General features: G+C 38.2%; 1 protein-coding gene across 4 annotated transcripts in view; it reads right to left on the minus strand.

Annotated features, from left to right (window-relative positions):
- Positions 1-661: 661 nt before the first annotated feature.
- Positions 662-17693, minus strand: part of LOC139741771 (uncharacterized) — a 34380-nt gene continuing 17348 nt past the window's right edge. For 3 of the 4 annotated variants that reach the window (XM_071652355.1, XM_071652352.1, XM_071652354.1), the window contains 2 exons: positions 2845-3067; positions 662-1977 (listed from right to left, as the gene is read on the minus strand). In XM_071652355.1, the coding sequence (XP_071508456.1) occupies positions 1216-1977; positions 2845-3067 (985 nt within the window). In that variant the 3' untranslated portion in view covers positions 662-1215. Of the gene's footprint in view, positions 1978-2844; positions 3068-3693; positions 3827-5000; positions 5070-5682; positions 5749-6296; positions 6698-17693 lie in introns of those variants that run through there. The other variant, XM_071652356.1, reaches the window with a different exon arrangement.

The following is a 17693-nucleotide window of genomic DNA, read 5'->3' on the forward strand; positions in this document are numbered from 1 at the left end:
GGGTGGGAAAATGAGACTATTTAAATGATGACATGTCCTAGTCCAAGCTAGAAACATGATGAAGTTCGTGCGTTCCTATAATTTTAAATTCGTATAATTTAAAATTCATTTACCAATGTACTTCGGTAATAATAACCCAACACACCTGATCATCGTGCATACACAAACGTCATGGTAGGAAACAGGTATCTTCAATGAGGTATACAAATAGATCATGTACCTTTGCAGCGTATCGAGAAAACACTCCAAAATAACATCCATTAATACAGTGTATAAACATGAATGTGATTTGTCCTGTCAAGGATTCCACTTGTTGCTATAAGTCCCAAGTGTATTTACAAGTCAAGTTTATCTTACATTCATCTTATAGTAACGATACCAATATGAGTTTTCACAAAATGGAGTTAATGTGTCACTAACACGAATATTGCAAAGAATGAGTTTTGAATGATGACAATGATGCTTAATGTATAATTTTCATCAGTGGATTATGATAAACATCACAGGTTATGATTATTTTGTTTTGCGTTCGTTCATAAATATTACTTTTGCTTTTCACTTGAATTCAACCTGTTAAGGACGAAGGTCGAATCCTCTTTGAAGGGTCTCTTCAAAAAGTTATTTGTTCTCATACTTCCGGGTTATACTGCCAATGACTGCATGGTTGTAATTAGGTTTATAAAGCTTAAATGATTCCCTAACGCTCCATGACGATTAGTTCACAGATAATTTAGCCAAAATATAAGCTGATATATTGGAAGTTTTGTTAGTGCACACCTTATTATTTTCGGATGAACTAACCTTCGGAATAACAAACCTTATATAATTTTTGGATTAACGAACCTTTGGAATATCGAACTGTATTTCATTTTCAGATTGACGAACTTCCGGACGAACGAATCTTATGATCAACAAACCTTCGGAAATCTGAACTTTATTTAATTTTCGGACAAACGAGTCTTATGTTATGTTAGGATTAACGAACCTTCCAACTACCGAATTTCATATAATTTTTAGACTAACGAACCTTCTGAATTACTCCGCAAATTTTCGAATTAAGGAACCCAATTTAGTTTTTAGAATAACAAACATGTATTTCTAGGGAATTTATGTGTTACGGAATAACGAACATCCGGAATGACGAACATTACCCATCGTATATTCGTCGTTGCTGTGACATTATTCACCAGTTTGCAAAATAACTAAAAGGCATCTTTACAGTTCTGGTTCACGAGGAATGTTCTCATACACTGTTGAATTGAAGTGATATTCTGTTTGGGGGGAAATTTCGTTTTCGTACAAATCTATCTTTGTGGAAGACAAGCTGTTGTGGCTCTCACAACAATCATTGACGTTTTCATCAGGATCTGTTTCTAAAACGAGATAGCCATGTTCATCCACCTCATGCTCCACTCTTGACGTGCTAGGATAGATAGATAATAAAGGATCGTTTCGGGTCATTGCATAAGGGCCAAATTCGGCATTTCCTTCGATATTCCAGTAGGTAGGACAGTACTGCTGTTCTGGAATAGGCGCGGATTGTTCGGAAGCTGAGGGAATTTCGTGGTAAATTGACGATTGGCATTTCCCACTTTGACGAGTGTCATCTTCACCTCTAGACTGAGTAGATGACGCTTTGCTGATTTCTTTACCACACGGTGAGACACTTGCTTTAGGTTGATATCTAGTAGCTTTGTGCAGACTGACATCGGAAAGGAGGTAGCCGTCTTCATCAACATCTTCTTCCTCTTTATCAAAATGCCTTGATTGAAGAAATATGACCTTCTTCTTCCCCTTCTTCCCTGAACCTGACATGTCCATGTATAGTGCTTTCGTGTTATCCACTGCCTCATTATTACACTCGTGTTTGCCACCCTGGTGTATGACGTCATGAGGACATGATTTAGTGTATGCTGAACCTCTCTCGCTCCTCTGTCTAGTTTCACGAGATCGCTCCGTTGAAGATGACATATGACCCTGTATCAGGAAACCCACAAAAAAAATCGCCAGGAGGCATAATTATCTATAATGAGGATAGCTTCTGAAAAGGGAAATATCATTACTCAGCAAACTTACAGGTTTCCTCATGACCTAAATACATGATTGGAAATCAAAACAAATAGGAATGAGAAAAGGGGATCTGAAAAATACTGTCTATTCTAGTGTAATGAGTCAACTTATGTCGACAATTGTGCGTGGACTAAGTTGATATTTAAAACTAAAAAGCAACTACAGGTACAGATTGTCAGATAGACGTAGATCTCGGGGTACTCATTTGCAATAGTTTAGCGTGATCATAATATCAAAATATCAAAGGTACCACTGGCTGAAATATACAGTGGACTCTCGTTATAACGAAGTCCTCGGGACAGGCAGTTTTCTATCGTTATATCGAAATTTCGTTGTAAACGAGCAAATTAACAATAAAAAACATAGAGTGGATAATGTTGCGGAATGTTATTATAACCATGTTCGATATAATGGGAGTGCTCTGTAATCACCTACGTTTGCTCGATGGACTGAGATATAAGGATTTGCTCTATACCAAACCCTTATCACGCTCTAATTTGAAACACACTCACACACACACACGCACACACACACACACACACACAACTGGAGAGGTTTCTTGCTTTCGGTTCCTTTATGAAGCCAGTCTGCTCACTACCACCCCCTTAAGATATATATATATATATATATATATATATATTCAAATTCAAATTCTAATTCAAACTTTATTTTCACTTTATTTTCATATATATATATATATATATATATATATATATAACACTTTCACATATAAAACCACAACCTGCGAACCCGAATTTGTGTGTCGTTACTCACCTCTGCTGAGTTCCCATACGTGTTCTCTCGGTGACCTATGGCGCCTCCAGATTTGTTGCCCGGATGTTGAGGCAAAACCCGACCTGCTGAATAAGTGTCGATACTGGTAGAGTGCAATGAAACAACACCGTCTGTTGAGTCTTGAGTCGAAGTGTTTAGAGGATTCAGCTGCGACTGCTCTTCACTTGAGTGGACATTTGACTGACCCGAAGCCTCTGGATGCCTATATGTATCACATCGCATGAAATAAAGAGGATAAACGTTAAGAAGTGAATGCATACTGTCAAACTGGAGGAGATGTAATTATAGACCGCTTAAAATAAAATAAAAATAAAAAAGTTATGAGACATTATTCCTACGTAACCATAAATTGGCTAGTATAGTTTAATACAAAAGAAAGTTTTAACTTTTTGTTGAAAGTTTTGATGTAAGTAGAATGCCATCGAGATGTAGCTTTCCTCTTATTATTTTCAGTTTAGATTTGATTATTGTCATTATCAGTATGTTACAAAACATCATCAGAAGAATGCACCGATAGGTAAAACAGCAATTTCTAGCTGAGATGTTTTCCCCGCTATTTGATATCTTGAGTTTCCTATTGTGATTTCCTAAACCGGTCTTCTCAAAGGTATGTTTGTTAAGTGTTCACCGTTGTAATCAATTGGTGGTGAGATTTTGCGAAATAAGTAACAAAAATATTGTTATAATGACAGAATTACCAAAATCAGACATTCGATTCTCGGCGACTTTAATCATATTTTCGTGATGACCCGTTACCACTAAATAAATAAATCACACCCCCATTCCCTTACATCCCATACAATAGTTTATATTTTTTTAAAAAGTCACCTTTTCTTTTGATGTTTCCACCAAGCCATTATCATGGACAGTATGACAAGCACGGCGAAAACAACACCAAGAAGGGTTCCCAGGATGTAAGTAATAAAATTCATCTCATAAAGTTCGGTATCTGGTTCGGTATCTGGAAGATAAATCATTTAGTGAGTCCATCGTCACCTTAAAAATCAATGGAGGAAGAATTTGCTCTCGTAGTTTTTTTTTCTTCTTTTATGATGACTATAGGCAGAAATTACGTTTGTTTGTTTTTATAATCAGATCAATCATTATGAAGAGAAATAGTTCTATTCCGTAACCTGGCAAGATTTCTCACTTTGCTGAATTATCGCAGTATACTAACATTAAAAAAAATAATTGTTTTTGCTGTTGACGAGTGACTGTTAAGATAGCATGAGATGCGAGACTTCAGAAAATCAGATTATTCGTGCCCGGTTTGACGTGTTGTACTCATAGAAGTTCACACACTTGACGGAAAGAGCATATGGGAATTATTACACAAATTCGTATAAGCAGATTCTGAAGTGATTACTGTAGTCGAAATGTTTATCACAACAGTTCCCAAGTCCCTGATTTACATTCAGGCAGAGCATTCAAACCTGACCAAAACTGTAAACGAATAAAGGATTAACAAAATTTTCTGTAAATGTTTGCTTTGCATAGGCAGACGTAATGTACTTGATCGCTTTTGTAAGCCATATTCACGATTGGAGCTTTTTCAAGAAAATGCATTTCTGTTCGACCAACGCAATGTGTTCTATGACAGTAACGATACTACGAAGACCTGATAAAGTCGCCAGACATAATATGTTTTCTTCAGTCCCTGTTGAAAAAAAAAGCACATTACAACTTGCCATTTCTTCATGGACAATGGGTATTCTGACTTTTGAATATGCATCGTCTTTCTGTCTGTCTTGCTTTACTGTCTGCGACTTTCTTAATATAATGTGTTCATTGAGATATGAACTCAACTTACAAACTTTCATATAAAAAAAAAAGAACTGGGCAAACGCTTTATTGATTCCAATATCATTTTAGTATCAGACTTTTTTGTCATCATAAATAAAGCAGTAGCACTTTCATACCTTGAATTTAAATTCAAATAAAATGATGTCGAATTTACCATGAATTGTCACCCGTGGTTCGCTTTTGCCATAAAAACATGTTAACAAAAGGATTACCCTAAAATGTAGATCAATTGCAGCAAAATAGTTTTGACGAAATTACTGCCAGTGAGAAGGGGAAAATGCAGTAAAAAAAAAAACACTTGCTATATGGATTGAATCAATAACTAAACTCACGTGACGAAGAAGTTACAGTAACTGTTGTCTCTCCAAATGACGTCAGAACTTGAATAGTCGGTCTATGCCCTGTGCATTTTAATCAAAACACAGGCAACACTGACAGTATATACTTGTACATGTTGATGGGAAATCTCCTAATCAGTTTGTACTTTTTGTGACAGCACTTTTCTATGCAATATTACAGTTTTCACACTTTCCAGATCGACAATACGTACATGCATATATACAGAACAATTCTTGTATCTGTCAGATATCAGACTTATTTGCATGGTGATCAAAGTACAGCAGTAACTGTTCGTAATGTATAAGAGTGTTCACAAAGGAGAAGTCGGCATTTTATTGAATTCATGAGATTGTCTTTGTTTTCTAACATGTCTCAAATTAACCGTTGCAGTCAAATGAAATGATACTACATTAACGACAATTGAATTTCGAGGAAGATGAGCATTTTTTAATCAATATTTTCGATATTGATTGACATTATCTTTGACGTCATCTTTGCTGCTGTTGTCACGGTTTTTCAGAAGCGCTTAGAGGCTGGTCGAGATTGTGCTTCATGAGCATGTATTATTATCTATTATAGTTATCATAATCATAATCTTTAGGGCATTTGTTGTTACACAAAAATTTTGTTCATGCGGATATGATGAGGTATATAATTGCAAGCCTTGATACTTACCATTAGACGTGTTTTGCATACGTTGTGTGGGCTTTATGCTGACGTTGACATCTTCCCACTCATCGTCTGTGAACAAAAGGCCCACACACAAAAATAGTTACAACCACATTAACAGAATTCGTCCCATAGCGTAGCATAAAATGTCACTCAGAAACTTCACGGACTTAAAATGCTGTCTTATTGAAACGTAGTGATGAAAGCGCTGTAGTAATCTGTCATGAATCGCTTGTTAATGTTAAAAATACATTTCATCTCTTTTTGTATGTTTTCTAATAAAGGCGGGAAAATATCCAGGGGCATTTTCAAAAACGCATCAGCCATTCTCATGAACATAAAAGACCGAGATAAGACTAATCTTTCCCAATGGTTTACATGTTAGGGTATCAGAATCTGTGCATTACGAGTTGTATGATTTTAAGTTAATAAGTCTTGAATGATACAAACGCATTTGAGTTACTTAGTTCAATTGTTCCATCAGGCGTGGAAGTATTAATTCCATGTCGTTACAACCATCTGTCATTGTTCCACACTAATTGATGAGAGATTGGTTTGAAATACTGTGGTTATCCGAGATTAGGCAAGATTATACTGTAGGATGTATTTGCACGTCATACCGTTAGTCTCCTTTCTGGCTTCACGGCAAGACGGAGTTGAAGTGTTCCAAACAGGGAAGTAGGTCGACCGCCCTGGTAGTCCCATACACTGCATTGTCGCACTCCCGTTCACGACGAACTCTCTGCCACAAGCGAGAGTTATCTTGGACCCGAAGCGTGTGATATTCGACTCCCAAACACCATTAGGCACAATCCCCGGATGATCACAAAACCCAACGGAGACTTTCAAGGAATAAAGAAGGCAGGGTTTAAAGTGCCATAATCAATTATATAGTAATATATGTTATTATGCAATCTTAATAATAATCAAGGGAAATTTATAACAATATATCTTTTTCCTACAACATATTCACAATGAAGTACCCCCGGATCTCACATCAGAAAGACCAGCACACACACACACACACCACACACACACACACACACACACACACCACACCACACACTTTTATTACACGTTCAAGGGAAATTTATGACTCAATCTAATATTCCAAGCCATGTCTAGAATCACTAAGAAATATGAATAATATACTATAATATAATAATATATGTAAACGAAGATAATTAAAAAAAAACAGTGATAATCAATCATTGATCAGTGAACACCTGAAAAATAACTATATTAAAAGAATCGTGTATTATTTACAAGAAGGTTTGGAATAACTTGTTATTTCAATCAAAAGCAACTACGTGCAATAACAAACTACATTTTATGCCATCAGTGAGGACAAATTTGTGCTTTTATGATGATCATTGAAGAAGTAGCAAATACAGTAGCCACCAAAAAAAAAAAAAAATATATATATATATATATATATATATGTATATACTGAAGATCATTTTTGATAAGTTATACACATTTCGGAGTAATATGGACATTACAAATATATTTCAAAAAAAATACTTCCGATACTCACGGATGAATGAATAAAATTGGTCGGATTCAAGCTGTGTCCTGAGAGGACATGTCCAATTGTGGGAAAAGCTTCCGCCAGAAAGGGCTGTTGTGTACACTTCCGACTGGAAACACATGCATCCCTCTTGATGCATGACAGCAACGCTATAATTTACGGGGTTTTGCAAACAGGTAGATATACACTCTTCGTCCGAATGAACGCCAAATCCAAAGTTAGAAACGGCCTGAAATTCATGTTCGTTGTCCTTGTAGCATCCGAGAAATCCGGGTTCTACGCAGTTACAGAATATGATGATGAAAACCAGCAAGTGTGGCTTATATGATATCATACTTATCATTTTTCATGCAGGTGTCAATGACTTTAGATGATTAAAATAGAGATAGAAAACATACAGTCAATGGAAATAAAGAGCATATTCAATTTAAGGGACAGGGAATCATCCAAGAAGTGGTATTTTGTAACTGCTTGCTAGCATAATGATAAGAGTTTTTTCTCAGTTTAAAAAAAAAATCAAGTTCATGACATGTGAAGATAAACGTGTTTGATTATATTGGGAATTTTTTTTTTTTTGGGGGGGGGTGGAATCATTTCTTCATTCAAGGAAATGTTTAACATACATAACAAGGGCAATTATTTAGATAATTTCAGGTATACATCGAAAGCTATATAAATCACAATTTAAAGAACATATAATACAGATGACATCCGTGAAAATTATGCACCGATTTCAACAATATAATATTTCACACTAACAATCATTATACAATTATATCAATTCCATAAACAAATATATATTCATACAATCATGCAGACTTTAAAACATTTAAAGGGGGATTAAACATTAAGGGTCTCCATGTGAGGTTTTCTTTCTTAAACAGAAATAATTCTGAAAATTGTGTCTATCTTTTCCTTCCAATATTTTGCAACATGAACTTTAATATAATATTTAGTGGGGACCTGCGCACAGGGGGGTTCGAGTGTCAATGGTACTTTACAACTTGAATCTCTGGACGTAATCCTCTGAAAGTCATGAATATTGTGATTTTTTTCGATCTTTTCGATTTCTTTTTCAGAACAAGGGCCAAAAGTGTATTCACAAGTCAAGGGTGTATATACGCATAATTATTCATGGATTCTGTATACGGTATGTCTTACCTCGGCATTTGAGCCTAACAGCTCTGTTTGAAGAACACTCGGTGGTTGTCGATAAGCATTCATCAAAACGTAGAGATCCTGTACATTGGTATCGAGAACAATGAGCTATTCAATAGTATCTTAATTTAGAGCTCACGATTTATTCAAATTAATGAAATTCTTGCGTAGAGTTGTTTTTGTTGCAACTGATTGACAAATTGCCCTATAATGTAAATCGACGTAAATATATGTACGGAATTAATCAGTTTTAGTAGTAGCCACGAAAGAAATCATGGGTATACATACTTGGGCAGGATTTGAAGTTACGACTTTCTGATCACCGTACAGGCGTCTTATCCACTAGACCACCGAGCAAGTTAGTGCTGGTTGTATTCCTTATCATGCACCGGGTATTGCGTATTTATTCAAATCAATGAAATTCTTGAGTATTTTTTTTTTTTTTTGTGCGACTGATTGACACACATCGATGTGAATATCGTGGCTACTACTAAACACTGATTCATTAGGTAGTTATCAACGTTTATTATAGGACGATCTGTCGGTTTTAAGAACTCACGATGTTGGTACTAACAGTCAGCAAGAAATGCCCCATGTAATGAAAAATTGTAATTCTGTTAACAGTAATAACCGAATAAGACGGGAATTTTGAAAGAAAAAAAGTCATGAGAATGAAAATAAATTGCACTTTTCGACCAATATTGAGTGATGAATTTAAAATATTTTTTTCAATCGAAATTATCTTGATCTTTCAGTGAGGTATTGTATACTCGAGTATACTACGCATCGAGTATTAATTTCTTTGCCTAATTCTGTAGTCACCGTTCGAACACGATAGGCGTTCAACCCTCCTCCCTGCTGCTGTATGCTTACTGGTCAAAATCTGACCAGAAAACTCCTTTGCCGCTGGAAAGCCGAGCTCTTTGCAGACCAGTTTTGCAGTTGCGTTGTTAAATCCATCGAAGCAGACATAGTTGCCTGATCCGGTGACTAGTAGGCCGTCTAGGTGAGAGTGGCTGTCAATCAGCTTCACCGACGGTATTCCTTGAAGATTAATGAACAGTAGTTTCATGCTCTATTGCTTCTGTTTATTGGTATAGTATCAAAATGGAATGCTAAATTCAATCGTGGTATGGGTATTGAACGAACACAGTTGTATTAAATGAGCACGACGTGTTGCAGGGTATTAGAGATAACACGGAGAATGATGATTACACGTATTGTTTCAGAGAGTCATTGAATGAAATTCTCCCTACCATGCCTACTTTGACAAATGTTTTATTTACATCGATTCATCAAAAGAGTCGTCATTGTCAATTCTATTTTTGATATAATCAAGACCGATGAACTTTACCCCTGGGAAGCTGTGCGTGTAACCTGATAATGCTAGTCGGAAATGAAAGAACACACTAATGAATATTATATTTATATAGTGTAATAGCTGAAGACTTATTTATGGTACACAGAATGCCTATTGTCCAAATAGAATATCAACACAAAGAATGTCTTACAGAAAACTTTTTTACTAGGTCTCTAGATCTGTCAACAAAGCTGTAATACAAAATTAATTCATGCAAATGACATGTTTGTAAGTCACACTCTATTCTTACTGCATTCACTCTGCAAAGTAGCAAATAGATGCCTGAATACAAAACCATGTCCCCTTTACGCGACTTGAATTCTATAAAACCTAGGAGGATCAAGAGAAGGAGTCCAACAGTCTAATTCCCTTTTGAACCCATGTCTATATGCAGGCATTAAAGTAAAAGTCGAAGTATGTTCCAAGTCGGATATATCTCACCCGGTGTCTAGGGCAATTACCCCCTTGGCACTTACCCTGGACCCTTCCCCTAACCCTAACCCCAATCCTAATCCTGAACCTAATCCTAATCCTAACCCTAAAACCCATACCCATACCCTAATCTTTACTCTAACCTTATCACTAATCGGTATTTAGCCCGGGGGGGGGGGGGGGGTGGGTAATTGCCCTCTGGGGGTAATTGCCCTGATACGCCTCGGCCACCATTTCTCCATGGAAGACGCGTTTTTATGATGGTAATAACTTTTCGTCATCCCTTGGTATAAAAAATGAGCGACACACAATGGCATAAATACACGGGAATGCGCAAACAGAAATTGCGCAAAGATTGATGAAATGAATATAGACATTACTCGACTGGGCACTTCCGGGCAATTACTTAACATACTAATCTATAAAGAACTGTACTTGGAGACTATGCCATATTAGTTTTATTTGTCGGAATTAAGCGGAAAAGGGATGAAATCGGTTTTCCAGGAGGTTGCACTTTCAAACATTCGTCTTTCACAACACACACAGCTTTGATCTATACTTTTGCGTATATTTCTGGACGGAATTTACTTTCGTATCATACGTTTTATCATAAAGGCGAAATCTCATTTCAGTTAATGATTACTAAGCAACATATCTCCTACAATATTCTAGAGTTCGAAATGAATCTTAATTGAGATTGCTCAGAAAGATGGTGGTTTCAAACCTCTGACATTAAAGGCATAAGCATGACATTATTCATTTGAAATGCTCTTGTGCCTCTGTAATAAACTAAGGGTTACTTTAATAACTATTAGCCAGGTGGAGATCCAACCTCCTAGGTAAAACATTGAAAGAAACGTTTTCAAAGCCGTCAACACAGGCTGCTATTGTGGATTTATATTGAATAATATTTATATTGCAAGCAATTCATGAGAAATATCATTCTCTCTACAATAGTTTTCACTGAAGTAGGCACAGATACTATAAATGCATAAAGTCAACATTTGTTTAGTTCACGTAGCCACCGAGGAAGAACTTTACAAAAGGAAATAGCCACCTTGGCCACTGCTATGACGGTCTCAAATCCCTTCAAAGGACCAGGAAATTGTGATAGAGTGTTTTTTTTTTTTTTTTTTTTTTTGCACAGAACACTACGAACCCGAAGATTTCCGTCCTTCTTAACACACCCAATATACATAATTATTCCGAATACGCATTCCAGAGTGGGGGGGGGGGGGGGGGATACTATCGTATCATTTGGATAAGTGGCAAAAACGACAAGACATTATTGTGTCTATCGACCTGTTCGGGTTGGGCCCTGTTTTCCATGTTAATATCTGTTTCGGCCATAACCGGGAAGCTACGGGATGCCTACCTATAATTGATCTTTGCACTTACGTAGCGATGCACCTAGATCACTGCGTACAAACTATCAAAAATCTTTCCTTCTCTTTGTGGAATCTCACCAGTTCCTGCTGACATAAGTTACAGTGTTTGGATCCCTGTGTTGTTGTTTTTTTTTTTGAGCAAGTCTTTGGTGAGTAAAAGTTCATTGTCACACACACACACACACACACACACACACAAGAGAATGATCATGTTCCAAAAAAAGAATAAGAGAAAAGAGAAATTAATCACCGACAGCAGTGAAAATCACATGCAGATTATATAGATATTCATATTTATATACTCATGCAAATAACACTATACTTACCCCCGTAACAAGTCACGTTGATCTTGAATTTAACTGGGTAGGTATATATACTGTATCCATAGCTTCACTCGATGAGTAAGAGATAAAGTGGAGGAAGGCTGGTTTTGACCGAGAATTAGGAAAGAAGTCTTCGTGTTTGATATTTCATCGATAATGCTGAATACAGTCACTCTGTTGTTGATGGACTCCAGGGTAGAGAAAATTCGCCGTCCAAGAGGTGCCCGTAGAACCCAGCTATTACGGTTTTTAACGCAGCTTCTGTCGCACCATATCTCATGTTCCAGTGGCCTTCCCGAACAGTTCAAAGTAAATTCAGCTGGAGATTAAAAAACAACAACAGGATGACAAACAGATCTTGTGGCATATTATTTTGCAAAAAAAAAGAGAGAAAAACACCATGAAAACATTCAGATATTTGGAGGAATAAGGATATTCACCAAAAGCATTAAAAACAATCTACCCCACGTTGTATTTCTAGTGGTTCATTTGTCTTTTTTAGAGGTCATAACACAATAATGATAGTAGACTTTAACCAGTGTATCTCAATGGAAATTGTAGTGCTTTTAGTACTTTTGAAAGTTTGAATAAAATGTGAGGTATACATACCTGTCGTTTGTAAGTCTGAAGCTGAAGAATTCACGAAAGGACAGCAAAAGATGAAACAGGCAAGCCAGAACCAAGCGGACTGCATTTTTCTTTCCATTGCGAAAAAGCGATATGGAAAATCGATATCTGACTGTGGTAATTCTCTGATCAGTTCCAGCTCAACACAGAATACTAATGCCTAAACCAAGGCAGTCTAATTAAACTGCAAAATGAAGGTATATGCTAGAATTGTTGTGTTATTATCCTTCCCCTGTGTTGTAAGATGTAGAATCGAGCAGTGTCCACCTCTGGTTATTTTGTACCTGCTGATGACATTCAAAAAGTAAAATCAGTTTTGCTCACGTGAGGCTGCGCAACTGCACGACCACTCCCTGCGTTAACCTTTTGAAGTTGAATTGTGATATCTCTTCATGTTTCCAATGCCTTCAAGGAAGTAGTGCATTACTAAATGCAGTAACCACTTGAAAATGTCAATCAGATGTTCTCTTTTCATTACAACAGAAACTCCGTCCCTCGATAGATATGATTAGTTTTAATTACTTTTGTTTCTGCAATTTTTCTTCTTTATAGGGTAATAATGGCTCATTGTCCTTTAATAATCTGCATGCCTGACATCCACACTCTTCACTGCGTGTGATTCAAATCATCGTGCCAGATGTTAGTTTTGAACATCAAAGTAATTAATGTAGGGTGTTATGATCAGCATAACTTCGAGATGCTTGGGGTGATTAGAACGTCAAGATGATCTTCTTCCGACCTTCTCTCAAGGCATCTTGAAGAAACAAAGGCACGTTTTAACACTTTTAGCCCCTGTATGAAACTCAAATCTGTTAGGCAAGTGTGATTTAAAAACAGAAAGTTTCGATACAGTTGTTCATTTAAGGTCATCCCAAGAGAACGACACGCACGAGTTATACGACCCACGAGTTAAACATTGAAAGAAAGTTCACTGGTCATACAGCCCATGAACTCGACACTAGGCAAATAAGGCCCATGAGTCCGACACAAGGCAAACAAGGCCCGCGAGTTTGACTCTAGGCAAAAAGGCCCACGAGACATTCAAGTGAACGTTCAAAGAGGATTACAATTTGGCACAGATTTATAACCTTGTTTATTCTAGAATGTAAAATTCATACGATGTCTGCGGTAATGCAAGCACTCTTATGGATGAATTCGGGAAAATTCGGCGAAGGTTTTTCTGACGTCAAACAGAGCAAGGCCAGAGAATGCTGACAATGACTTTTGGCGAAGTGTTCGGGGCAGGTAAGTGCCTGAGAGACATGGAATTTTACCTTCTATTTGAAGATTATAATATGCTTACTACTGATGTTTTAAAAGCAGATTATTCAAATGAAAGATTCACTTCGGAAATGTTAGATTCACTTTGCATTGTCATGGCATTTATTCCGACTAGATACCAATCAAACGCTCACCAAGGAAAACAGTTACACCTTTGAGACCGGACGTTTTCTTCTATCGCTCCTCGCCTATGGAACTTCATCCCATATTTTTTTTTCCGTGAAATTGACATGGTAAAGCACTTCCAAACCTCACTCGAGACTCACATTTTGTTTAATCAGTCATTCAATTGCTAACTTTCTTGCAGGAGTTTGCGCCTTTGAATGTTTCTACAACAGATATTTGACACTATACAAAATCATCATCATCATCAGCCTGTGCATTATCTATAGGACGTAGTCTGCTCCTGTGTGCCGATTCCATTCAGTGACGTCACAAATATCAGGCGTATTTTGCGACATTCTTAGGTTTTTCAAAATAGACAGGAGAATGGTATTCTCTTCGCTTTATGTTGCTCAAATCTTTTGGTCGGTAATTGTAATATCTGGAGCAGGCTTTAAAACTCTATTTGCAATTTCACGAAATGTTATTCATGTTTAATATCTTGGAATGGGCGGTTCAAGCCCCATGATGTAATGAGTGTCGAGCTATAGTGAACTTTGGTTATCTAGTGTTGGACTCGTGGACTGTGTTTGCCTAGTTAATGACTCATCGGCCTTAATTGCCTCGTGTAGAGTCGAGTTCGTGGGCAGCATGGCTCGTTAGGTCTATGACTCGTAGGCTATACGACTCGTGGGTGTCGAACTCGTGACGTGCACCCGTGAATTTTCCTTCCTTCGCAGAAAGCCTCATCATCGCCTATCAAGCCAAAGAACGAATTTCTTCTTTTTATCTGTTTGACATGAATTTGTGATATTTGTTATTATTTCAAGAATAACTCTACCTTTCAATCTTATGAATCAAAAGAATAAACGTTCATTAAAAGTATACAAAGCGGGGTCTCCGTTTGTTTGTTTGTTTTTTGGTCCGTTCTTTTCTTTCCCATTATCTAGTAACCCGGTGTTTTTGTTTTAAGTTTTTGGTCATAAAATATTCACATCGACTAAACTGCAAATATCTAAAGATGTATAGTCACTATCAACTAAAAAACAACAGAATACCACGACTTAATTTTGGTTAACCTCAAAATGGCGATGATTGATTCAAACCCGGAAGCGGTTTACCACTGCAGGGACTTTTGAACTGAAGAAAACTATTATTCAGCAAAACTTTCTGTCAGGAAAATCATTGAATAATCAAACTTATCTTTTACGTGACCTCTAACACCAGACATCCACTAGGGCGCGGACAAGACGCGGACAAGACCCGGAAAGCAAATTTAGTAATTTCGCACTCATTCGGCAGCCTCTCCGCACGTTCTTGAAAGAGTCCGTTCACTGTCCCATGGGCGTCACCAGGGGGGGTGCGTTGGGTGCGAACGCACCCCCCTTCAGATCCTTCAAAAAAAAAAAAAAATCAGTCTGCGAGCGACCTCAACGCCGGACGCTAAATAATTACTCTTTTCTAATTCTTTTTTTCATATTTTGCACCAGGGACACACACACGCACACACACACACACACACACACACACACACACACAAAATCTATTCGCACCCCTGGTTCTGGCAGCATTGATTTTATACATATCTATTAGTAATCTACAGTGTTTACTATTTATCGACCGTACTGTACATCCGTACGATACGGAGCACTTATACCAGGGGCGTCACCAGCTTTTTTTCAAGGGGGGTGCGTTTTGACACTAAATGTTTACGAGATTTTTTTGACAGACATTTGGAATATAGGAAGCTCTCAATCCCTAGACTTTTACTGTTTTTTGAGGGAAACCAAGCGGGGAAAGGGCACCGGTAGCTAGGATTTCATCTTCGGGGGGGAGGGGGGGGGGGAGGGGGTAGTATGCGAGGGACCGAGCAAGGGTGGGGGGAGGGTGTGGAAGTGCCGGAGAGGGTTGCACCCCTTATAAATGGATTATGGAATGACGGTGTGAAACGACAAATTACTGGCAGCGATATCAGGGGAATGGCATAACGACTACATGCGAGCGAGCGAGCTTGAAAATTTTGACATTTTACAATCCCAAAACTGCCGTTTGTAGCCATATTTTTTTGCTTTGTAAATTAAGGGGGGCGCACCGGGCGCAACTGCTGGCAATTACTGGCAGCAACATCAGGTGAATGGCATAATAATTAAACGCGAGCGAGCAAAGAGAGCGAGCTTTGAAATTTTGACATTTTACAATCCAAAAACTGCCATTTGGAGCCATCTTTTTTCGCTTTGGAAATAAAGGAGGGGTGGGGGCGCAACGGGCGCAACTGCCGGTAATTACTGGCAGCAACATCAGGAGAATTGCAAAACAATCAAATGCGAGCGAGCGAGCGAGCTTGAAAATTTTGACATTTTACAGTCCAAAAACTGCCGTTTGTAGCCATATTTTTTTTTGCTTTGGAAATTAAGGGGGGGCGCACCGGGCGCAACTGCTGGCAATTACTGGCAGCAACATCAGTTGAATGGCATAACAATTAAATGCGAGCGAGCGAAGAGAGCGAGCTTGAAAATTTTGACATTTTACAGTCCAAACACTGCCATTTAGAGCCATCTTTTTTCGCTTTGGAGATAAAGGAGGGGTGGGGCCGCAACGGGCGCAACTTCCGGTAATTACTGGCAGCAACATCAGGAGAATTGCATAACAATTAAATGCGAACGAGCTTGAAAATTTTAACATTTTACAGTCCAAAAACTGCCGTTTGTAGCCGTATTTTTTTTTTTTTTTTTTTTTTGCTATGGAAATTAAGGGGGCGCATCGGGTGCATCTTACTGCTGGCAATTACTGGCAGCAACATCAGGTGAATGGCATAACTATTAAATGCGAGCGAGCGAAGAGAGCGAGCTTGAAAATGTTGACATTTTACAGTAAAAAACAAACAAACTGCCGTTTGTAGCTATATTTCTTCGCTTTAGAATTTAAGGGGGCGCATCGGGCGCAACTGCTGGCAAATACTGGCAGCAACAGGAGAGCATAATGATTACATTCGAGCGAGCGGAACGAGCGAGCTTGAAAATATTACATTTTACAGTCCAAAAACTGCCGTTCTTTTCTTAGCCATATTTTTTTCGCTTTGGAAATTAAGGGGGAGGGGCACCGGGCGGAACTGCTGGCAATTACTGGCAGCAACATCAGGTGAATTGCATAACGATTAAATGCGAGCGAGCGAAGAGAGAGAGTTTGAAAATTTTACATTTTACAGTCCAAAAACTGCCGTTCTTAGCCATTTTTTTCGCTTTGGAAATTAAGGGGGCGCAACGGGCGCAACTGCAGGCAATGGTATACTGGCAGCAACTTCAGGAGAATGGCATTACGACTAAATGCGAGCGAGAGGAGCGAGCGAGCTTGAAAGTTTTGACATTTTACTGTCCAAAAACTGCCGTTTGAAGCTATATTATTTTTTTTTTGCTTTGGAAATTAAAGGGGGAGGGGGGGGGGACGCCCGGTGCGCCCGGTGCGCCCCTCTCCCTGGATCCCCCATTGGTAGTCAAGGGTGTGGGTTTATGTTCATGACTGGGGGAGGTTTGACCAGCGAGGTGGCGTCGAAGTGACCAAGCGGGGAAAGGATGTCCAAAATCAGCACTTTAGAGCATCCCCTAAACTAATTGTGCATGTTTGTTTGTCTGTGTGTATTATATGTACATGGAAAAGTTAGGAATTAGCCCAGGTCAAGTCTTTTTATTGGCAATGCAAGACATTTTTACATAGACTAGTATGTAAAGCAACACTGCAAAATCAATGATCTAGCTTTGAGTTAACGAAGCGTAAGGTACAAAGGTGTACATTCTACATCACATCGCGCAACATTGTAG

This window comes from Diadema antillarum, unplaced genomic scaffold, assembly GCF_040938485.1.
Source record: "Diadema antillarum isolate AM-2024a unplaced genomic scaffold, OU_Dant_1.0 seq00000952_RagTag, whole genome shotgun sequence".
NCBI lineage: Eukaryota > Metazoa > Echinodermata > Echinoidea > Diadematoida > Diadematidae > Diadema > Diadema antillarum.